At 40.1% G+C, this 24,916-nt stretch overlaps 1 protein-coding gene across 4 annotated transcripts in view; it reads right to left on the bottom strand.

The window, feature by feature from the left end:
• The window catches only part of FMO5 (flavin containing dimethylaniline monoxygenase 5), a 39,699-nt gene extending 16,665 nt beyond the window's left edge, over positions 1-23,034 (bottom strand). The window contains exons 1-6 of one of the 4 annotated variants that reach the window (XM_044944460.1): positions 23,013-23,034; positions 22,360-22,532; positions 10,187-10,375; positions 6,997-7,159; positions 4,894-5,036; positions 94-293 (exon numbers count right to left, since the gene is read on the bottom strand). In XM_044944460.1, the coding sequence (XP_044800395.1) occupies positions 94-293; positions 4,894-5,036; positions 6,997-7,159; positions 10,187-10,375; positions 22,360-22,494 (830 nt within the window). In that variant the 5' untranslated portion in view covers positions 22,495-22,532; positions 23,013-23,034. Of the gene's footprint in view, positions 1-93; positions 294-4,893; positions 5,037-6,996; positions 7,160-10,186; positions 10,376-17,826; positions 18,139-22,359; positions 22,533-22,690; positions 22,883-23,012 lie in introns of those variants that run through there. The other 3 variants (XM_006075834.3, XM_006075833.2, XM_006075836.3) reach the window with 3 other exon arrangements.
• Positions 23,035-24,916: the final 1,882 nt, after the last annotated feature.

Raw genomic sequence — 24,916 nt, 5'->3', positions numbered from 1 at the left:
TACAGGTAGAGATAAGCTCTACTGTTAGCCTGTGGGCACAGCCTTTATACTTTGTTTTGGCCATCCCTGCCAACTCCAAGCCTTGGAACGTACCTGTGTTTAGGCTTCAGGCCAAACATTTCATGATTAAACCTTTGGTTAATCTTTTTTTCCAAATATCTATTTGTTGCTGATTCACCAGTAATCTTCTTCAGCAAATGATTAAATCGAGATGACAAAAGTATATCAAAAGGATATCCATAGTCTCCTACACGATTGATGATCCAAGCCCCTCTTCTGGTGCTGAGGAAAACCTGAGGGATGGGGAAAAAATAATTTTTGCTTTTGCCATTCTCTGAAGAAATGGGAGCCCATTTTTTTCAAGATGAAGTTCAAACTCATTAATCTGGCTTTTTAGTCCCTGCCTATCTCTTTATTTATTTAAATTTCCTGCCATTTTCTTCTCAAACACTAAGCTTACAATTAAATTGGTATATTCACTGAACAAGAATATATCTTGCTGTAAGCTACCACTGCATTTCTGTTTAATGTCATTATGCCTCCCTGAAAGTCCCCCTATTCCCTAAATTCTACAAAGCTTATTCCTTTCTAAGATCCAGAATCAAGTCTCCCTCCTCCATAAGATACCACTGATCATTCTGGCTGATAATTTTCTCTCCATTTTCTGAACTTCTCTAGCACTTATCACCTGTCCAACTCATTTAAAATCAGGGGACAGTAAAGCTGATAGCAAGTGGACATCATTTAATCTAAAACCTTCAATCTTTTCTTGGCCTTTGACACTGTTTGCATTATTACAAAAAAACATCAATTATACTGATATTTAACATTGTGTATTCTGATTTTTGTCTTTCCAAATGAATTTTCTCCAAGGTGGAAGGTATAGCAGATATATCTTCTAGTTCCCAACATACCATCATCACCATTTCCATTTATTGAGAATTATAACCCATAAGTCACTGTACTAGGTCCTTTATCTGTATTTTTATTTGATCAATAAATAAATACCTCTTGAGGTAGGTAATGTTATGTCCATTTGATGGATGAGAAACATGGAGAAGATGAATAATTTGCCTGAACTCATATAGCTACTAAGTGGTAGAGCTGAATTTCTAACCTAAGTCTTACCTACGCCAAAGCTTATGCTTAAGAAATGTTTCAGTTATTTAAGGGAAAAACTGAAAATTGCAAGTAGAACAACATGGGAGCTGGTCACTCTTTCTGTGTCATCTGCTGGCTCAAGTCCACATTCAGAGCTAATAAAAGTTTGGTATTCAGCTACTTGGCAAAAGCATCACTTTGTCTACATTATAACACTCTCTAGAGATAGTTTCCAGAGTTGTAAGCTATTTAAGTGGAGAAGGAAATAGCACCCCACTCCAGTACTCTTGCCTGGAAAATCCCATGAATGGAGGAGGCTGGTGGGCTGCAGTCCATGGGGTCGCTAAGAGACAGACACGACTGAGCGACTTCACTTTCACTTTTCACTTTCCTGCATTGGAGAAGGAAATGGCAACCCACTCCAGTGTTCTTGCCTGGAGAATCCCAGAGACGGGGGAGCCTGGTGGGCTGCCATCTATGGGGTTGCACAGAGTCAGACATGACTGAAATGACTTAGCTGCAGCAGCAAGTACAATGTTTTGTGGGTTTTCTTTTTTTTTTTTTTTTGTCCATGCCATGCAGCAAGTGGGATCTTAGTTCCCCAACCAGGGATTGAACACGCACCCTCTGCAGTGGAGTCTTAACCACTGTACTGCCAGGGAAGTCCTTGTTTTATGTTTTTTTGTTTAAGTCCTCCTGTTAAAAAGTTCTCAACCAATACATTATAAAGCAATTATCCTCTATTTAAAAAATAGTAAAAACTTCTCTATGTATAAAATAGTGACAATAATACATATGTCACAAACCTTTATCAGAAACATATCCACCTTACCTCAACCCACTCTTGCTGCCTTGTTCTATGGCAATTTATGGTTCCTCAGTGCTTGTAAAGAAATAGAGGAAAACAACAGAATGGGAAAGACTAGAGATCTCTTCAAGAAAATTAGATATACCAAGGGAACATTTCATGCAAAGATGGGCTCAGTAAAGAACAGAAATGGTATGGACCTAACAGAAGCAGAAGATATTAAGAAGAGGTGGCAAGAATACACAGAAGAACTGTACAAAAAAAAAAAAAGATCTTCATGACCAAGATAATCACAATGGTGCGATCACTCACCTAGAGCCAGACATCCTGGAATGTGAAGTCAAGTGGGCCTTACAAAGCATCACTACGAACAAAGCTAGTGGAGGTGATGGAATTCCAGTGGAGCTATTTCAAATCCTGAAAGATGATGCTGTGAAAGTGCTACACTCAATATGCCAGCACATTTGGAAAACTCAGCAGTGGCCACAGGACTGGACAAGGTCAGTTTTCATTCCAATCCCAAAGAAAGGCAATGCCAAAGAATGCTCAAACTACCACACAATTGCACTCATCTCACACACTAGTAAAGTAATGCTCAAAATTCTCCAAGCCAGGCTTCAGCAATATGTGAACCATGAACTTCCTGATGTTCAAGCTGGTTTTAGAAAAGACAAAGGAACCAGAGATCAAATTGCCAACATCTGCTGGATCATCAAAAAAGCAAGAGAGTTCCAGAAAAACATCTATTTCTGCTTTATTGACTATGCCAAAGCCTTTGACTGTGTGGATCACAAGAAACTGTGGAAAATTCTGAAAGAGATGGGAATACCAGACCACCTGACCTGCCTCTTGAGAAACCTATATGCAGGTCAGGAAGCAACAGTTAGAACTGGACATGGAACAACAGACTGGTTCCAAATAGGAAAAAGAGTACATTAAGGCTGTATATTGTCACCCTGTTTATTTAACTTATATGCAGAGTACATTAGGAGAAACGCTGACCTGGAAGAAGCACAAGCTGGAATCAAGATTGCCGGGAGAAATATCAATAACCTCAGATATGCAGATGACACCACCCTTAGGGCAGAAAGTGAAGAGGAACTCAAAAGCCTCTTGATGAAAGTGAAAGTGGAGAGTGAAAAGTTGCTTAAAGCTCAACATTCAGAAAACGAAGATCATGGCATCCGGTCCCATCACTTCATGGGAAATAGATGGGGAAACAGTGGAAACCATGTCAGACTTTATTTTTGGGGTTCCAAAATCACTGCAGATGGTGACTGCAGCCATGAAATTAAAATACGCTTACTCCTTGGAAGGAAAGTTATGACCAACCTACATAGTATATTCAAAAGCAGAGATGTTACTTTCCCAACAAAGGTCCATCTAGTGAAGGCTATGGTTTTTCCAGTGGTCATGTACGGATGTGAGAGTTGGACTGTGAAGAAAGCTGAGCACCAAAGAATTGATGCTTTTGAACTGTGGTGTTGGAGAAGACTCTTGAGAGTCCCTTGGACTGCAAGGAGAACCAACCAGTCCATCCTAAAGAACATCAGTCCTGAATATTCATTGGAAGGACTTATGCTAAAGCTGAAACTCCAGTACTTTGGCCACCTCATGCGAAGAGTTGACTGATTGGAAAAGACTCTGATGCTGGGAGGGATTGGGGGCAGGAGGAGAAGGGCAGAGGATGAGATGGCTGGATGGCATCACTGACTTGATGGACGTGAGTCTGAGTGAACTCTGGGAGTTGGTGATGGATAGGGAGGCCTGGCGTGCTGTGATTCATAGGGTTGCAAAGAGTCAGACACAACTGAGTGAACTGAACTGAGTGCTTGTAAGGCCAAGCTTCTCTATAGCTGACAATTTAACAAGCCAATGGTATTAAAGAAAGCTCATGCCTTGGGTCCCTACCACATACTTTGAAAATTCTTTTATCACATCACCCACATACATTTTTACCCTTTATTATTTACATAACTGTTTCCTATTAAATGCTTATTGAATTAATTCATGGAGTAACATATAAAATCAGTTTTGTGGCAATAGATGGGGATAAACCTGAGAAAAAGTGTTATTGAATGGAATTTCTGGGTAAAGGTTATTTAACAAAGTTGTGGCATTAAACTTCTATTTTTAAAGTAATTTTTTTCAAAAGTAATTTAAAATGTATGTTTAATTAAAGTTACTGAAGAACAACCAGGCATTTAACTATGCCAAAAAAGTTATGATTCCATAAAGACATGAATCTTTATGATTCCAGAAAGACAATGATGTCTTTTTCTAGGAATTTATAATGAAGATACTTTCTTCCCAGTTCAAAATCTATGATACAAAAAAAAAAATAAAATAAAGAACAATCAAAAAACCCTCAAGGACATAGAAATGGCTTTACTGTGGATGTAATTCTATGTTAACTAATTGTACACGGAAGCTGGGGAGAGCTGCTTGCACGTGCTACAATGTGGATGCTTTTCATACTGATGTCTGTTGTCTTTAGAGGATTAGACTGCCTTTTTTTTTTTTTTCATTTGGGGAGTGAAGAAGAGTGAAGGGGAAAATTCCCCTACCAGCCTATGAGTGAAAAGCTTTCAATGACCCAGTACACTTTCCTTCAAAATAAGAGCATAGCACTTCTGCTGGCCAACAGGTGGTCCACACTGGATGCTGCATTCTAACAAGCTCTCCCAGCAATCACTTGGTCTTCTTCAAAGCCAGAAGCACCCTCCGAAGAGACAGCTGAGAGCGATTATGGGCACAGTCCTTGGTCATAACTGAATTCCTTAGAGTGAGGCCAGATAAATGATGGAAATCTTAACTTGTAACCTGGCTCAGTCACATCATCAATCATGATGTTGCCAATTGAGGCTACAAAACCAATCCCTACATTTGCCATTGGCACTGATGGGCTTGTGCAGGTATATACACTCCGTTGGGTCCTGCAGCTTCCTTGGTGAAGCAAAGTAAATAATTTTACTAATTCAAACCTGTTTGGCCCTGTGGCTAATTTCCACTGCCAGGTCCCCTCCAGAATTCCCAATGCCAATTATAATGACTCTCTTTCCAGTGAAACTGTCTGGATTCTTATAATCTCGACTATGGAAGTATTGTCCTTTGAACTTCTCAATTCCTACAAGAGAAGGAAAAATAATTAATGGGTAATGGTCATTCAATTTTTTTGCAGTGTGTAGAGTTTATGCATACATTCTCCATGTGTTCTCCTTTTATTCAAGCACACTGTCACCTTTTTAAATATTTTTGCCTGTTTTCTTTTCCCATAGCCCCAGAGTCAAACCTTGTGATTTCCTTACCATAAGTAGTCTGCTTACCTCAGGATCTGTTTGTATTTTGGACTTGTGGACTCACAAATCCAAACTACTTCAGAAAACATTCTCTTGTCTTTTCATCTTCTTCTTCTTCTTCTTTTTTTTTTTTTTGTAGTTGACTTATATCAGTTCCAGATGTATAACATAGTAACTTGATATTTTATAGATTATGCAACATTCAAACTTATTACAATATTATAGTGGTTTAGATGCTCAGTTGTGTCAGACTCCTTGTGACCCTCCGGACTGCAGCCTACCAGGCTCCTCTGTCCATTGGATTCTCTGGGCAACAACCCTGGAGTGGGTTACCATTTTCTTCTCTAACAATGTTATAGTATTTTGACTACATTCTTTGTGCTGTATATTATATTACTTGTGACTTATTTTATAATTAGTAGTTTGTATTTCTTAATCCCCTTTACCTATTTTGCCCACCCCACCCTCTCTTCATCTTCTGTAAATACCTACTTCCATTTCAATTGTAGTATATATGTTTTTATATACTCTAGAGTATACATAGAATCCATGTGCAATGCAGGAAGACATGGGTTCAATCCCTAGGCTGGGAATATCCCCTGGAGGAGGAAATGGCAACCCACTCCAGTGGTAACACAAAGAGTTGAAAACTGAGCAACTGAGCACATATATGGTATTTTTTTCCCCTCAAAATGAAAATCCAGGCCAAAGACTGTAATTTAACTCTTTCTTTAAGCTTTATTTTCTTGCTTAGAAACTCAATATTTCTGTTTGTTTCCTCCATTGCTAAAAAAAAAAAAAAAAAAAGCCTTCATTCAGGATAAAGAGATGTGGTACATTTATACAATGAGATATTACTCAGTTATGAAAAAGAACAAAATAACGTCATTTGCAGCAACAGGGATGCCCCTAAAGGTTGTCAAACTGAGTGAAGTAAGTCCGAGAAAGACAAATATCATATGGTATCTCTTATATGTGGAGTCTAAAAAAATTGCACAGATGAACTTGTTTACAAAACAGAAAGAGTTATAGAAAACAAACTTTTCTATAGGGAGGAAAAGTGGGGGAGTGATAAACTGGGACATGGGGATTGGCATATACACAGCACTGTAAATAGACAGCTAATAAGGGGCCTCTGGTGGCTCAGTGGTAAAGAATTCACCTGCCAATGCAGGAAACATGGGTTCAATTCCTTGGTTGAGAAGATGCCCTGGAGAAGGAAATGGCAACTGACTTGAGTATTCTTGCCTGGGAAATCCCATGGATAAAGGATCCTGGTGGGCCACAGTCTACGGGGTCGCAAAAGAGTCTGGCATAACTTGACAACTAACAGCAATAATAAGGACCTGTTGTATAGCACAGGGAACTCTTTTCAATACTCTGTAATGACCTATGTGGCAAAAGAATCTTAAAAAGAGTGGATATATGATTCACTTTGCTATATAGCAGAAACTTTTCAAAACACAATATTTAAATCATCTATACTCCAATAAAATTTTTTTAAAACCCTCGTTCAGTCTAATGCAGATCAACTCTTTTTATCCTTAGAAAAACTATAATCATTGTGAAACTAAATATAAAGCCTTCTAATTTTCCTCTAGACCCCCATGTTACTGTTATTTCTACCTCCCAAATATTATTAATACAAGTTACCACAACATTTTTCAGGAGAATATGCAGAATTAGGATAAGCCTTATTTCATCCCAAGGTAGGAATCACTCAGACCATTCTTTAGGGACCAGGTCACAGGCATGGTTCAAGGGTCTTCCTGCTTAGTAGGTACTTACCAGGGAAGCTTTCCAAGGGTAAGTGAGCATAGGTGTGATGGCCAGTGCAAACCATAACTCCATCGAAGACATACACCTCCTTTTTCCCTTCAGATTCCGTGACCACCTCCCATTGACCCGAAGTGGGGAAATCAGGTTGCTTCTTCACACTGCAAACAATGGTCTAAGAAGAAAAGGGATCACCACGGGGGACTGTAGCCACAGATACGCAGTGGTCATCTTCCCTGACAGGTGTGTCTTTGCAGGGGGTTACACGAAAGGGCTGATACCACATAAGAGGGCTAAGGCAGGGATATTTGATTTTCATACTCTACAAATAAGAACTATTTTTGTTTGGGGCTATGGTCAGAGTGAGAAAACTTTCACGAGGCAAGCTAAATAAAACAGAGTTGGCAGACTAACGGTGCACTATCTTCTCCTTCTAGAAAAGTACAAATGACTACTTTTCTTGGGCCATGCCTCAGTTGGTAAAGATTCTGCCTGCAATGCAGGAGACCAGAGTTTGATCCCTGGGTTGGAAAGAATCCCCTGGAGAAGGAAATGGCAACCAACTCCAGTATTCTTTCCTGGGAAAATCCCATGGACAAAGGAGTCTGGCGGGCTACAGTCCATGGGATCACAAGAGTAGGACACAACTTAGCAACTAAACCATCACAACCACCACCGCCTTGGTCAGAGTGAGAAAACTTTCATGAGGCAACCTAATTCAAACGAGTTGGCAAATTAATGTTGCACTGTCCTCTCCTGCTGCTGCTAAGTCACTTCAGTCGTGTCCGACTCTGTGCGACCCATAGATAGCAGCCCACCAGGCTCCCCTGTCCCTGGGATTCTCCAGGCAAGAACACTGGAGTGGGTTGCCATTTCCTTCTTCAATGCATGAAAGTGAAAAGTGAAAGTGAAGTCGCTCAGTCATGTCTGACTCTTAGCGACCCCATGGACTGCAGCCTACCAGGCTCCTCCATCCATGGGATTTTCCAGGCAAGAGTACTGGAGTGGGGTGCCATTGCCTTCTCTGAGAAAAGTGCAAATTACTAGTTTTATTAGGCCATGCACGTGTGTATGCTCAGTCACTCAATCATGTCTGACTCTTTGCGATCCCCTGGACTGTAGCCCACCAGGCTCCTTTGTCCACGGGATTTTCCAGGTAAGAATACTGGAGTGGGTTGCCATTTCCTCCTCCAGGGGATATTCCTGACACAGGGATCGAAGTCTGCTGTGTCTCCTGCATTGGCAGGTGGATTCTTCACCACTGTGCCACCTGGGAAGCCCTTCTTGGACCATATGCCCTGGACCATACCCTAAGGCAATATGATACTTAAATAAAATTTGGGCTTCTCTTGTGTTTCTAAGACACTTGATGCACTAAATGCCTATTCCTCCCCATACTCCCAGACATCCTGAGATCTTCTGATGCCTTCTTATCTCAAGTTCTGTTCTCACTGTCTAGTCTTAAATGTGTGACTGAGCTAATAAGGCTCCCTTTCCTAATAGAGTAGAAAAACATCTCAGTGGCTCATGTTTTGTGTAAATGAACTTCTTTGACTCCCATAAATGCCCATTTTACAAATAACTAGAAAGAAAGAAGATACAAGATGGGATAGTCAGTGGTATAGTTTTTAGCTTTAAAAACAAATACGGGTTACTCTACTTAGTCTAAGGAAACATTAAGAGTATGTCCTATATGCTTCTAGGATTTATGACCATAATGTCTTGGTGGACTGATAGAGATACCACTCTTATATACCCAAGTGATCCTATATTATTTATAGTTCCTCTCTAGCATGTTCTTCGGAGAAGGCAATGGCACCCCACTCCAGTACTCTTGCCTGGAAAATCCCATGGATGGAGGAGCCTGGTAGGCTGCAGTCCATGGGGTCGCTAAGAGTCGGGTACGACTGAGCAACTTCACTTTCACTTTTCACCTTCATGCATTGGAGAAGGAAATGGCAACCCACTCCAGTATTCTTGCCTGGAGAATCCCAGGGACAGAGGAGCCTAGTGGGCTGCCCTCTATGGGGTCGCACAGAGTCGGACACGACTGAGGAGACTTAGCAGCAGCAGCAGCAGCATGTTCTTACTTTTACACAGGCTGGTGCTTCTGCCTGAACCATCCTTTTATGCTTTCTTCATTTGGAGATACTCACCCTTCAACATTTAGTTTGGTATTATCTCCTCTAAGAAAACGTCCTTGGTACCTGATAACTCAAGCTCTGATGGGTTAAGTGTCCCACCTCTGAGCTGCAGTGTATAGATCTCAGGGCATTTATCACCCTGTAACTCTGTATTTAAGACTGTTAAATCACTGTTTTTTTGTTTGTTTTGTTTTTTTGGTATTTGTTTCTTCACTGCTTAGTGTGATAACAAACCTAAGTGTTTTTAACAAGTGAAGAGAAGCACCACTAGGCTGTAAATGACTGACTTTGGAAGTCGTCACTGGATATTGCCATTTTAATTTTGTTGTTAAATAGAAAAAGGCATGATTTAGTAGAATGATCAGAAAGTAGAAGATTTGGGCTTTTTGCCAGCTGTCAGAAATACTGGTTCTTTTATGGTCATGGCTTAAAATGATAGAAATATCATGGAAGATTTTACAGCAGGAAGGAACCAAGGAGGTGATATACTACAATCATCTTGTTTTACAAATAAAACTAAGACACATCAAAGTTGAGGAACTTACTTGCCCGAAGTCACAAGCAGATTAGCAGCAGAATAAAACTTAAGACTTTTTTCCCAATTCAGTGTTCTTTCCTCTACACCAGAGTTGACTTATTTGCTTTCTCATAACTGTTCAATAACTAATTCATGAGGTTGTTATTGTCACATAAAAAATGCATTGGAAAGCACTTCAGAAAGCATAAAAGGCTAAGTGGCAAGTTGTGGAACAAACTGTGGCACCAGAAGGTTTCAAAGTGTCCATACCTGTCAGTTCTCATTTGTTTATTGTAATCAAATGATACAGAATGAAGGCAATGAAATGAAGGTTGCTTCCTGGATCTGTAGTCAAAATACATAGAAAAGGGACTTTCCCACTGATACTTTTCAGTCAGAGAGAAGACACCGTGTGGAGTCTATTGCATAGATACATGAGCATATCAAACCAAGCTACACATAAGCACTGCTAAATGAAACCACATTATTCATTTACTTTGCAAACAACTTCAAACACAGAGATACCCACAAAATTCCCTACCTTAAATCGAATGTACTTTAGAAGGTCAAATTCTTTGGCATACATCCTGAAATACTCCAGGACCTGGGAGTTGTGCATGAAGTTAGGATAATGATCTGGGATGGGATAGTCACTGAAGCACATCATCTCCTTAGAAGTGTTGATGATCACTGACTTGTAAATACTTGCCCTTCCTTCTTCAGGTTCTTCCTGCAGTAAATAAAAAGCATTCATAGCAGCTTGAGAATTAAGGTCATGGTTTATAAACAGCCAATTAACATTTGAAAAGTTATCTGCAACGCCAATTAGAAAAAAAAAGTTATACACACACATCCCTTTATATCTCCCAGGATTTGCACCCTCGAGCTGTCTCTTCCCCTTGAATCGGAGTTGTCTTTATGACTTGCTTTTGACCAACAGCATGCAGTTGGAATGATACTGAATGGCTTCCAAGACTAAGTGCTAAGTAGTCTTGCCGCTTCCACCTGGGTTCCTTAGAAAGCTTCCTCTCGTAGAAGTCAGCAGCCGTGTAACAAGTCCAGCTACCCTGAGACCATCATCCTGTGAGGAAGCCCAAGCTATCCACATGAAGAGCATGTTTGTGATACAGAGATGTGCAGCCAGCCCCCAGAAGTCCTAGTTATCCCAGCTGATGTTCTAAACATGGAAGCAAAGAGGTCATAGTATATGTCCAGTCTTAGTTGTCACCTGATTAAAATGACAAGAGACTCCCATCTGAGTACTAGTTTCAAGGTTTTTCATGTACTTGCAACCCTGTTCTCCAGGAAACACTGTACTAATTTATAATTCTGTCCACTATGTGTTCCTGTTTTACCTTATTTTCACTCATTTAAAAGACAATTATTCAGTGTTAGCAAAAATGAAATCTCAGTACAATGTTTTCTGGAGAGTAATGTGGCAAGAATATGAAAACCCTTGACACTTAGCCATTTAAAAAAAGATTCATTATTCAGACAAAAATTTATGTTAATGTATGTTGATCACATTATTTGTAATATAAAAATGAAATAAATTAAATGTCTGTGATATTGTGATTTATAAGAAATATATATTTGGTCATCCAGATGGTCAAAATATATTTCTCATATATATTTGGTCTTTCTACCACAGTTCCTAGCTCAGAGCTCCCAAAACTCTTGTAATTTCCCAAGTGTTGAGAGTGATTAAAGTCTTTTGTTGTGTTAGTATGGTGACTCTTAGAAAGCAAATAATGGTGGGCCTGGTTACCAATGGAGCAAACCCTGTGGGTTGTAACTTGCAGTTGCCCCCTTCTGACTTCTGGGGAGGGGAGAGAGACTGGAAGTTGAATCAGTAGCCAATGCCCAGTGATTTAATTAATCATTCCTATGTCATGAAGCCGCCATAAAAACCCAAAAGAGTAGGATTTAGGGAGCTTCCAGATTGATGAACCTGAAAAGATCAGGAGAGCAGCATGCCTAGAGAGGGCATGGAAGCTCAGTGTCCTTTCCCTGTGCATCTCTCCCTTTGGCTGTTCCCAAGCTACATACCTTTATAAGAAACTGGTAGTCTAGTGAGTATATGGGTTTTCTGTGTTCTGTGAGCTGCTCTAGCAAATTAAGCAAACCCAAGGAAAGGGTCATGGGAATTTCTGATTTATAGCCAGTTGGTCAGAAGTATAGGTAACAACCTGATAACGACTGGCATCTGAAGTCCAAAGTCCAAGGAGGGGTCACTGGAATCTCCAAACTGCAGCCAGTTCGTCAGAAGCACTGGTAATAACCTGAGTTTATGACTTGGTGTCTACAGAAGGGCTGAGGGGGCAGTCTTGTAGGACTGAGCTCTCAATTTGTGGAATCGGAAACTATCTCTGGGTAAATAGAATAGAGTTTAATTCTTGGACATCTTGCTAGTATCTGAACGTTGTTTGTTGGTGTCTGGGGACCATCCCCCACCCATGCACATACACACCCACACACACTGGCATTGGTCTCAGAACCATTTAATGCCCAACAAATACACTGTATTTGAGAATCACTACTCTAGATCCTTGCTACCTGAAGTATGATCTGTGAACTAGCAGGCAGAGATATCTCTTGGGAGACTGTTAGAAATGCAGAATCTCAGGCCCCACCCTGACCTACTGAATTGGAACCTGCCTTTTTAGCAAAATCCTCAAGATTTTCCCAGGTAGCTCAGGGATAAAGAATCTGCCTGCTAATGCAGGAGACGCAAGAGACACAGGTTCAACCCCTGGGTTAGGAAGATGCCCTGGAGGAGGGCATGGAAACCCACACCTGTATTCTTGCCTGGATAATCCCATGGACAGAGGAGCATGGTGGGCTACAGTCCATAGGGTTGCAAAGAATTGAACATGACTGAAGTGACTTAGCATACACAAACAGGGGTGTTGTACTGACCACATAAAATAGCACAGTATCTATCCAGACAGCTATATTAGCCTTCACTGAAACATCACAAATGATGATTTTTCAACTCTTTTTAAAATTGTTTTGATTATGGTCAATTACCTTAACCAACTTAGACCCCCTTTTCCCTTTCTGGGCTTTGCAGGTGGCCCAGTGGTAAGAATCTGCCTGCCAGTGCAAGAGATGTGGGTTCGATCCCTGGGTGGGAAAGATCTCTTGGAGTAGGAGATGGCAACCCACTCCAGCATTCTTGCCTGGAAAATCCCATGGACAGAGGATCCTGGTGGGCTAAAGTCCATGGAATCACAAAGATTCCAACACGACTGAGCACACACCCATGCACTTCCTTTTTGGGGCTTTTCTGGTGGCTCAGTGGTAAAGAATCTGCCTACCAATGCAGAAAACACAGGTTCGAATCCTGGGTTGGAAGATCCCCTGGAGAAGGAAATGGCAATCTGCCCTAGCAGTCTTGCTTGGGAAATCACACGGACAGAGGAGCCTGCCAGTTCACGGGATTGCAAAAGAGTCCACATGACTTAAGAGACTAAACAACAAAAGGTTGTTTATCATGCAGAGAGAGTCCTCCCTTTTTTCCATAAACAAACAGATATTTGGATGTTGGGTGTTACTGAGCATTCAAGGGCCATAAAGGAGAGTGTTCATTGACTTTGCCCACATTAGAGATGATTTTCCCCTGGTTTTTAGAGAAGAATTTTTGAATTTCAGAATCCCGAATTGATCATTCCCATTTCTTTCCCCTGTACTTCAGGATCTCATTCTTGTTGGCTGCTAATAATGTTTTCACAAGTCTCTTTTCAAGTCTCTTCTAACCTATCCTACAAATTTCAACCAAAGTGTTCTTTCTAGGGTATGGCTGTATCTCTTCTCTAATTAAACTTTTGGATGCGGCTCCATTTTCTATAGTTTGTTTTTCAGTTTAGGATTCAGGGACCTCCATAATGTCTTATAGTTTATACATTCTTTATCTCCCCAATTCGATTGTAAACCCCTTGACTTATATTTATGATCTTTCCTACAGTATATAGAATTATAAATAGCACTTAGTAGATATTTAATAGATGTATGCTGAATTACCTTGAGAAAGGTACATATAGAAAAAAGAAGTAAATTTCACATAATGCATAACAAACAAATGAAATACATCAAATTCATTTCAAAAAGAGTTGAATAAGATATTTTTATCTTATAAAAATTTGTTGTAAGGAAAATTGCAAAATAATATAAAATCAAATGCATGAAGATATTCAATTTATAGTTTAAAATAGCTATTAATTAGAAATCACTTAAAATGGCCCCTCCCCCAATAGACAAATGGTTTAATAAATTATGATCTCAGTATGATGTAGAAATTATCTTCCACACCACTTCTTAAGTATCCTGCTAAATTCAAAGCAGACCTGTCAGCCCACTGCTTACTGGCTCCCACTGATTCCATGTGGGAAACCAGATTTCTTATTCTAAAACTCAGCATGTTGCACAATCCTAATCTACTTTATTATCTTCATTTATTGTTCCCTCAATTAACTTCAAGGTTCTGAGTCATTAAGTTGTTTTTGAAACATTCTAGACTCTTTTACAACTTTAAACTTTTGTAATACTACTGCTTCTTCATTTGGAAAATTTTTATCAGTCATTCAAGAGTCCCATCAAATATGACTTCTCTAAAGAAGTATTTCTTGTTCTCTCCACTGAGTTAAATGCCCCCATTCAACCTCCAAACTGCCAAAACTCTCTGCTCATATTGCCATCAAGGTGACTTAGAATACACAGTAGTCTACATTTGTTACTATGACTGTGAGGTACCCAAAAGTAGAGTTTGTGCCTTATTTTTTGTATTTATGATGTGTGTGTGTGTGTGTGTGCGCTCGCACTCAGTCGTGTCTGACTCTTTGCAACCCCGTGGACTGTAGCTCGCCAGGCTCCTCTGACAATGGAATTTTCCAGAATACTGAAGTAGGTTGCCCTTTCCTACTCCAGAAAGTATATATCTTCCCAACCTGATATATAATGGATGCTTAATAAATGATTTGAAATGAATTAATGAGTGAATTATAGAGATTGAATTTGGAGACACTTAAAAATGTGATTTTAAAATCTGTAAAGGAACACTGAAAATAGCCTATGCTATAACTTTAAGCGGAAAAAGCAATATACAAAATTAAATTTACATTATAATCACCAAATATAATATTATGTATGCCTGGGGCAACTGTAGTTTACCCAAGTTTACATAATTACACATTGTATAATCTCTCCCCTGTTATATGAGTATATTTTATTTATTATAAATCAATAAAACTTGAAGGTAGGAAAAACAAATTGATTTATTAAGGAGGTAGGATTTTTCTTTTATTTTTGTAGAAATATTTATACCACACCTTCATGATAAAAACCTTCAGCAAACTAGGAATAGGGGGAAACACCTTCAATTTGATAAAGAACATCTACAAAATACTTACAGGTAACATGATACTTTGAAGAAGGGAATGGCAACCCACTCCAGTATTCTTGCCTGGAGAATCCCATGAACTGAGGAGCCTGGTGGGCTACCATCCATGGGGTTGCAAAGAGTTGGACACGACTGAGCAACTAACACAACAACATTATACTTAATACTGAGAAAATGAACAATTTACCCATAAAATTGAGAACAAGGCAAGGACAGCCTCTCTTAACACTTCTATTAAACACTGTATTAGAAATCCTAACTAATGTAATAAGGGAAGAAATGGCAATAAATGAAATATTGGGAAGGAATAAGTAAAATGATATTTATTTGAAGATGATATGACTATCTATGTAGAAAATTCCAAAGAATTTTTTTAAATTCCTGGAACCAATAAGCAATCATAGCAGGGCTGCAGGCTACAGAGGTAATATACAAAAGCCAACTGCTTTCCTATATACCAGAAATGAAAAATTGGACTTTGAAATTAAAAACCATACCATTTATAATAATACTCCCTGAATTAAATGCTTAGGTAAAAATCTAACAAAATATGTATGAGACTTATATCTAGGTAATATAAGACACAGAAGAAGAAAATCAAAGATATAAATAAATGAAAACATATTCTATACTCATAGATTGGAAGACTCAATATTGTTTTAAGATGTCAGTTTTCCCAACTTGATCTATAGATTCAATGCAGTCCCAGTCAACCTCCCAGCTAGCTATTTTGTAGATGTTGGCAAACTGATTCTAAAATTTATGTGGAAAGACAAAAAGCCTAGAATAGCCAACTTTGCCCTTAAGTGTGGACTGTGCATAGTGACTTTCTTCCAAAGAGTACAGTATGACATGGGAGAAAAAAAGAGAAACTTCACAGTGACAAACCCTGATAAATACCATTTCCAGCCAGGTCATCAAGATTAACATCAATCAGTGTGACAAGTGTGATAGAGTGTAACACTGATATGGTGTGATGAGAATGGCACTCTACCTCTAAAGTCTTCCTCCCCAAAATTCATAACCCCAGTCTAACCATGATGAAACATCAGACAAATCCCAACTGAGGGATTTTCTATAAAATATCTAGCCAGTGATTCTCAAAACTGTCAAGGTTATCAAAAACAAGGAAAGGCTAAGAAACTGACACAGCCATGAGGAGCCTAAGGAGACAGGACAGCTGGAACAGGAAAAGGTCATTAGGAAAAATAAACCTAAATAAATCTGAATAAAGCATGGACCTCAGTTAATAATAATGTATCAATATTGGTTCATTAATTATGACAAATGTTATCACACTAATGTAAGATGTTAACAATATCTGGGCATGAGGTATATGGGAACTCTGTACTATTTTCCTAATAATTCTGTAAACTTAACACAGTTCTAAAATTAAAGTTTATTTAAACATATTGTTTTTAATAGCACATTAAAAAATTAATTAGTGGTTAGGTCCTTTTGAAAACAAGGTGTTTGTGAAGACAGGGGTAGAAATATTCCTAACTATTAAATTTGACTTCATTCATTCAGCAGATATTTCTAAAGTAATAAAAACACTATATTAAGGACTTCCCTCAGAGAAGGCTATGGCACCCCACTCCAGTACTCTTGCCTGGAAAATCCCATGGACGGAGGAGCCTGGTAGGCTGCAGTCCATGGGGTCGCTAAGAGTCGGACACGACTGAGCGACTTCACTTTCACTTTTCACTTTCATGCATTGGAGAAGGAAATGGCAGCCCACTCCAGAGTTCTTGTCTGGAGAATCCCAGGGACGGAGGAGCCTGGTAGGCTGCAGTCCATGGGGTCGCTAAGAGTCAGACACGACTGAGCCCGACTGAGCGACTTCACTTTCACTTTTCACTTTGCTGCATTGGAGAAGGAAATGGCAACCCACTCCAGTGTTCTTGCCTGGAGAATCCCAGGGACGGGGGAGCCTGGTGGGCTGCCGTCTATGGGGTCGCACAGAGTCGGACACGACTGAAGTGACGTAGTAGTAGTAGCAGCAGCAGCAGCAGCAGCAGCAGCCGCCGCAGCCGCCGCCGCCGCCGCAGGGACTTCCCTGGTGGTCCAGTTGCTAAAACTCCACACTGTACCAAAGCAGAGGGCGTGGGTTCGATCCCTGGTTAGGAAACTAGATCCCACATGCCACATCTAATAGTTCTCATGCTGCAACTAAAGATTCTGCATGCTGCAACCAAGATCCAGAGCTGCCAAAATAAAAACAAAACAAAACAAAAAACCTCACGATCTTAATGCTAAAAAATACACGTCTGTCCTTGTTTTCCAAAGATTCGAAGTTTCCAAATAGAAGGAGTAGACCGATGCTTTCCACAGCAGGTCTGTTGGGGGTCACTGAGCTAAATGAATCACAGATCTTACCCTTTATATGTGACAATAATCATATATTTGTATTAATTTTCAAATAATTAAGACAATGAAATACTGTATGTCCACAAAAACCTTCAAGCCCTTCTAAACACCCATTTAGATCCTTGGTAGTGCTTATTACTGTCAGCTCACTACTTGATAAGTGAGGGCAGAGCAGTATCAGGTCAGTGAGTAGAAAAAGGAGCTTCCACTCCTGCATTTTAGTATTTTCTACTATCAGTGAATAATCTTCCCTATACAGACATACCTTGATCATATTTCCTGCCTAAGCACATGACTTGCATTGAATAGGAAATTCATGTGAAAAAAAATAATGGGGACATAGGGTAGTGTAATTTAAACTGAAGGGATTGGAGGCATTAGTAAGGGCAGAAGAACAGAGAAAAATGACTCACCTTCAGTGGGAGGAATGAGAACAGTGTGGACCTTCTGTTCCTTTGACAGACTCTCAGAATCCCATTGGACCCCAGCTGTCTTAGGACTGTTCTCAATGTTGTCTTCACACAGGGATCACATGGGGAACTCTAAAATACTAATGCCTGGTCCCTTCTCCCAGAGACCCTGTTTTAATTACTGCCTGTCTAATATGTAGATAAGGTTGAAATCTACTGATAAGAGGTCATGTGCTGGCCCTAGAAAGCTCAGGGAACCAGAGTTTATCCCATCCACCTCAGAAGTCCTTTCTCCTCACATTCTTAACTAAATTGCAAAATATCTAAGGGCAGAGGCAGGAGGTTATATAATTCTGTTTCCCTATCATCTAATATAGTCTGAGGTCCAGAAATGTTTATTTAATAAACCATTATTGATTTTAAAGATGCAGTGTCATCCTCATTTATCACGTGGGAAAGCAGGGGTAAAGGCTGAAGGCCAAAGGTTTCCCTGTTGGTTGTGTGTTAGAAATAACTAGTGGAGAGTTTTATTGGCACTCCAGGCCAATAAAGCCAGAATCTGGATGGGCTGATAGCAGTATTTGCTAAAGTTTATTAAAGTTCCCAGGTGATTGTTCAGTGTGCAGCCAAAGTTAACAGCCACTGCTCTATAGTTAACCTTCTCAGTACTTTTGTATCCATTCAGTTGTCTTTTTTGGAGGGAGATATATTTAAGAATTTAAAAGATCTATCCATCTAAGAGTGGTTATCACTTAATTTTATATTTTAAATCAAAATGTATTAAATATGCCTCATTTTACATTATATTGTATCAATATGGTACCTTTATATAACATATACACTTTAGAACTTTACTACTCAAAATGTAATTATCAGCAGGATCAACATCACTTGGAGGCTTATTTGGAATATAGCATCTTAGCACTACCCCCAGATTAATGAATCAGAATGTACATTTTAGCAAAATCTCCAGTGATTCATTTTCATTTTCAAGTTTGAGAAGCACTGCTATGGTATACATTGAGATTTTAAAAATTTAACTAAAATTAAACTGCTGCTGCTGCTAAGCCACTTTAGTTGTGTCCGACTCTGTGCGACCCCAGAGACAGCAGCCCACCAGGCTCCCCCGTCCCTGGGATTCTCCAGGCAAGAACACTGGAGTGGGTTACCATTTCCTTCTTCAATGCATGAAAGTGAAAAGTGAAAGTGAAGTCGCTCAGTCATGCCCGACTCTTAGCGACCCCATGGACTGCAGCCTACCAGGCTCCTCCGTCCATGGGATTTTCCAGGCAAGAGTACTGGAGTGGGGTGCCATTGCCTTCTCCAAAATTAAACTAAATTTAACTAAAATTAAAAATTATTCTACAGCATTGCATACTTATTAAAACCTCAACATTTCCCAAGTGATTTATCATTTTAAGCCACTTTGTTTATAAAGTAATACTGTAGTAATGAACATTAAAGCGATATGTCTTACATCACTACCTATGTTTCACCCTCAGTCTGATCTAACATTAATGAAGAGGTCAAGAAGAAAGGCATACATACTGAATCCCTGAGACCTATTACAAGAAAGAAAATGGAAGCCCTGAGTCCCCAGTGACTTACTGGACACCTCGTAGCAACAGTGGAATTCCAGTGTGCTTGGGATGATCAGGAGAAGGAAATGGCAACCCACTCCAGTATTCTTGCCTGGAAAATCCCATGGGCGGAGGAGCCTAGTAGGCTGCAGTCCATGGGGTTGCTAAGAGTCGGACACGACTGAGCGACTTCACTTTGGGATGATCTTATATATGAAACCCCCAATGAAATTATAAAAATGAGAGAGGGGTAGGGTGGGGGAGAAGGCTCCAAATAACAAGCAAGGAGGTGAAAGAAAAGCAGATCTCAAAGGAATATTTGAGGAAACCAGCATCAACATGTGAAACATGCTTAATCTTCAATTAACAAATGTTTATAATGCCTCAGGCTTCACAACTGTGTAACTGGGATATGTGAGAATGAAGGTCTATTTCCATAAGCAGTCTAAGCAGCCACCCAAGAAATTTTTCATCTCAAGGATTCATTTATAAAATGCAAATATGTTTGGTGCCTAATACATGCCAGGCATGGCCTTTGGCTCTAGAATTATAGTGGTGTGTATGTGTGTGCATATAATATATGTAAAAATATGTGTTATATATAATAGACCCAGATGTGGTCTGTCTTAACAGAAGTCAGAGCATTACAATGAAATATAGCTTATTTATTTTCAAGTAAGCAGTTTATAAGGTGTTGAAATTTTGCCAAGAGTATCATTAGAACAAACTTCAAGTTGAGTTTTTAACAGAGAAGAAGTTTAAGCCACTTTGGAGATAAAAGCTAGAAACCTGATAATCGGGTAGGATGGTGAACCTTCAACCGATTTCTTACCTGATCAGTAGTTGCCTAGGAGGCTTCAGTTCAGTTCAGTCTCTCAGTTGTGTGGGCCCCACATTCAGCCTACTGAATAACAACTGATGTGTAGCACTTATTGTGCCACTGTTATTAGTGATGACATAATTATTCACTTAACCTCCACAATAACTCTGTGAAGTGGGTATCTCCTTCTTAAAGATGATAACATAGAGGTACAGAGAGGTTTAATGATTTTCTCCGAAATCATGGTAATGCTAGTAGGTGCAGACACAGGATTTGAACCCAGACTGTGCTCTTAAACTCTACACTATGTTTTGGCTGGGTTTCTAAAGTAAAATTTTCTATTGATTACAAAATATTAATTAACAGTCTTTTCAGTCCACGTGCAAGACTGATTATCACCAAGGCATGGGTGGTGTGCTAAGAGCTATTCACCCTAGATCTGAATAAGAACTATTTTCAGAGTTAGTTGCCAAGACAGAGGCAAGAAGCAAAACAGCAGCACTATTGTTCAACTAAGGAATGCTGTGAAACCACTTTTAAGTGACTGGCAAACACTGTTTGTCTTTATGAAATATGAAACACTGGCTTTAAAAAGTGAGTTTAAAAGTAAACCCAATGGATGTTGCTTTGGAGGAAGTTAAGGAGGTTAATATTCTTTAACATATAATAAGCTTAACTATCATTTAAGTTAGATGATACCTTAATATGTTAGTTGCAGGGCTGGGTGTGCTTATTAAAGCAACAACTTTATCTGTGCAAGGACAAGAAAATCTAGTTGCATGTGCTGTCTGCCCTCCTCTGAAGATATGACTACTGATTTGATTTCTCAAGCAAAGTAAAAGTTCAAAGAATTTTTTGATTCTTTTAGGCCAGATTTTATATCCTATTCAGTGACTGGAATTATTAGAGAATTGTTTAAAGTTACTAGAATTTTTTAAAAGGAAGGAAGGAAGGAATAAACAAACAAACAAACAAAAAACAGTAAGATTAGAAGAGACTGAAAAGAGGAATTCCTAGAAGGAGCTGTAAACTATATTCTAGATCACTTACTGATTAATGCAGACCAAGAGTAACCACTCTAAATTTTCTAGCCACTTCACATATTGTCATTTTGTTACGCCCTGCCACCATGGAGATTGTTGCCCTCTTCCAGATAGCAGCAAAACTTATTAGACACTCCTCAACTTACTTACCATGATTCAACTTGTGATTTTTTTTGACTTTACAATAGTTTAAAAGCAATATTCATTCAATAGACTCCATATTTCAAATTTTGAATTTTAATCTTTTCCTGGGTTAGCAATATTTTGTACCATATTCTGGTGCTGCTGGGCAGTGGCAGCTTCCACCCAGTCACAGATCAGGAGGGTAAACAACTGATCAGTTTACAACCATTCTGGTTTTCATGTTCAGTACAGTATTCAATAAATTATAAAATATTCAACACTTTATTATGAAATAGGCTTTGTGTGAGATGGTTTTGCCTGTGTAGGCTAAGGTGAGTGCTTTGAGCACATTTAAGGCAGGTTAGGTGCAGCTATGGTGTTAGGGGGTGGTTTAGTCACTAAGTCGTGTCCAACTCTTGCAACCCCATGGACTGTAGCCCACCAGTATCCTCTGTCCATGGGATTTCCCAGGCAAGAGTACTGGAGTGGATTGCCATTTCTTTCTCCAGGGGATCTTCCTAACCCAAGGATCAATCCTGCCTCTCCTGCATTGCGGGTGGGCTCTTGCATTGTAGGCAGTCTCCTGCATAGCAGGCAGGTTCTTTACCAAGTTAAGTGTATTAAATGTATTTTAAGCTTAGGATATTTTCAATTTATGATGGGCTTATCAAGATGTAATTTCATTGTCAATCAGGGAAGATCTGTAAATGAAAATGATCTCTGTGCCATTTTCATAGTCATCAGTAAAGGAAAAAAAAAAGTGATACCTCTGTCCCATTTTTGCTGCCAGCCTTGGGAAAGAGTGCATAGAACCTGCATAGAACCTGAGGTTGCTGAGAAGTGATCAGCAAACTGAAGTCTAGCAGGCTGAATCACTATGAAGCCCATCATATTTCTTGACACAAGATAAAATATCTTTTGCACCTAGTTACAGCCAGAGTTCCAAGTATTAAGGAACCAGGAGATTTACCTGGAACCGCCACAGCCCTCCGATGTCATGAGACCTTTCAAAGCAGAGGGGCTCCAAGCCTTCTTCCAGGCAGCACTTGATAGACGTGAGCCCACTCACACCTGCCCCAATCACAGCAATTCTTTTCTTGGCCATGGTCTCCAGAGATCTTCAGGGGGCTGGGTCAGTGTAACCTGTCCGAAAGAAAGGATGACAAAAGATAGAAAACACACATCAATTAACATCTTTCGGTAAGACTTGGCCGTGGCATCAATAAATAAAGGCTGAAAGAGCAGATAGCTTTGAGGAAGCCAGATACCACTGTCCTCCTAGCCACAGGGAATTACTACACCTTGGATGGGAGAGCCCTGCGGCTGCAAGACCCAGACCTGAGACACAGAGCTGAGAGGTCGGCTGTGGTACCCGAACTCAATGCCTTTGCCTCAACACCAGCAGATCCTACAGCTGCGATCTGGAGCACAGTGCAATGTTGGCTCTTTTCGAAGATATATAAAGCAACAAAATACCAACATCAGCAATAGCCAATGGGGCGGAGCTCTTCGGCTCCACACCTCTCAGCCAACACCCCGCCCACTCAGCCGCAAACTTTTCCCCAGCTGAGGGAATAAAAAATGGGCCAACCAGCTTTAAGCAGAAAGGATTAACCCTACAACCTCTCGGTTTTGCAGCTGCAGATGCTCGAACTCTCAAATACTCTCAGGGGGAGATCCAAGCAGCCGGAATTTCCGTCATTCGCCTCTCCCATTCACTTTTAACTTCCTGGTGTTTATCTTCAAGTGATAGACGCCTCCTGGCGAAGGGAAACTGTCAACAACACCACCAAGCAAGTCTTGGCTCCAAAAGCTTAAGTGGAGAACATCTGTCTTTCGGGAGATCTGATAAATCACTTCGGGGCCCCCTTGTCCACCTTTTGGCCTCAACCCCCCAAATTGGGTCTTTGGTTCTATGCTTGTTATTCAGTCACTCAGTCGTATCTAACTCTTTGCTACCCCGTGGACTGCAGTACCCCAGGTTTCCCTGTCTTTCACTATCTCCCAGAGCTTGCTCAAACTCATGTCCATTGAGTCGGTGATGCCATCCAACCATCTCACCCTCTGTCATCTCCTTCTCCTCTTTCCTTCAATCTTTCCCAGCATCAGGGTCTTTTCTGATGAGTCGGCTCTTTGCATCAGGTGACCAAAGTATTGGAGCTTCAGCATCGGTTTTTCCAAATTAATATTCAGGGTTGATTTCCTTTAGATCTAACTGGTTTGATCTCCTTGCAGTACAAGGGACTCTCAAGAGTCTTCTCCAGCACCACAGTTCAAAAGCATCAATTCTTCGTGCCCACCCAGGGATGCCCCCTCTGCTATTTGGGCTTCCCTGGTGGCTCAGCAGATAAAGAATCTGCCTGCAATGCAGGAGACCTGGCTTCAATCCCTGGGTTGGGAAGATCCCCTGGAGAAGGAAATGGCAACCCACTCCAGTATCCACTCCAGTATCCTTTTTTTTTTTTTTTTTTTCCCCCCCCACTCTAGTATTCTTGCCTGGAGAATCTCTTGGGCAGAGGAGCTTGGCGGGCTACAGTCCACCGAGTTGTAAAGAGCCTGACACAACTGAGCAACTTTCACTTCACTTCAAATGGTTCTATGCCACTGATAGAAATTTTCTTTAAAATATCCATGCACTGACCTGGGTGCTGGGGTACAGTGAGGAGTGAGTGGATTGTTTTCTACGTAGAGGAGCTTAGAGTTTAGTAGGGAGGACAATACACAAACATAATTTCAGAAAACTAAAAATACTTTTAAAAGCCTCTATTTCTCACACAGTTACCTGTGCAATTAAAAACACAAAATATCCACTTTTAAAAAGTAACAGATTTTTTCAAATCATGCATAAAAGACCAATGTAATGATATAGGACTTCACACATTGGGTCAGAATCAGGGTCCATTGATGATGCTGTGTAAGTGCTGCACTCAATATGCCAGCAAATTTGGAAAACTCAGCAGTGGCCACAGGACTGGAAAAGGTCAGTTTTCATTCCAATCCCAAAGAAAGGCAATGCCAAAGAATGCTCAAACTATTGCACAATTGCACTCATCTCACACGCTAGTAAAGTAATGCTCAAAATTCTCCAAGCCAAACAAACACATGAAAAGATGCTCAACATCATTCATTATCAGACAAATGCAAATCAAAACCACTATGAGGTACCATTTCATGCCAGTCAGAATGGCTGCCATCCAAAAGTCTACAAGCAATAAATGCTGGAGAGGGTGTGGAGAAAAGGGAACCCTCTTGCACTGTTGGTGGGAATGCAAACTAGTACAGCCACTATGGAGAACAGTGTGGAGATTCCTTAAAAAACTGGAAATAGACCTGCCTTATGATCCAGCAATCCCACTGCTGGGCATACACACTGAGGAAACCAGAAGGGAAAGAGACACGTGTACCCCAATGTTCATCGCAGCACTGTTTATAATAGCCAGGACATGGAAGCAACCTAGATGTCCATCAGCAGATGAATGGATAAGAAAGCTGTGGTACATATACACAATGGAATATTACTCAGCCAT

This window comes from Bubalus bubalis, chromosome 6 (assembly GCF_019923935.1).
Source record: "Bubalus bubalis isolate 160015118507 breed Murrah chromosome 6, NDDB_SH_1, whole genome shotgun sequence".
Taxonomy (NCBI): domain Eukaryota; kingdom Metazoa; phylum Chordata; class Mammalia; order Artiodactyla; family Bovidae; genus Bubalus; species Bubalus bubalis.
Note: the sequence above shows the minus strand (reverse complement) of the source record. Positions and strands in the feature narration are given on the sequence as shown.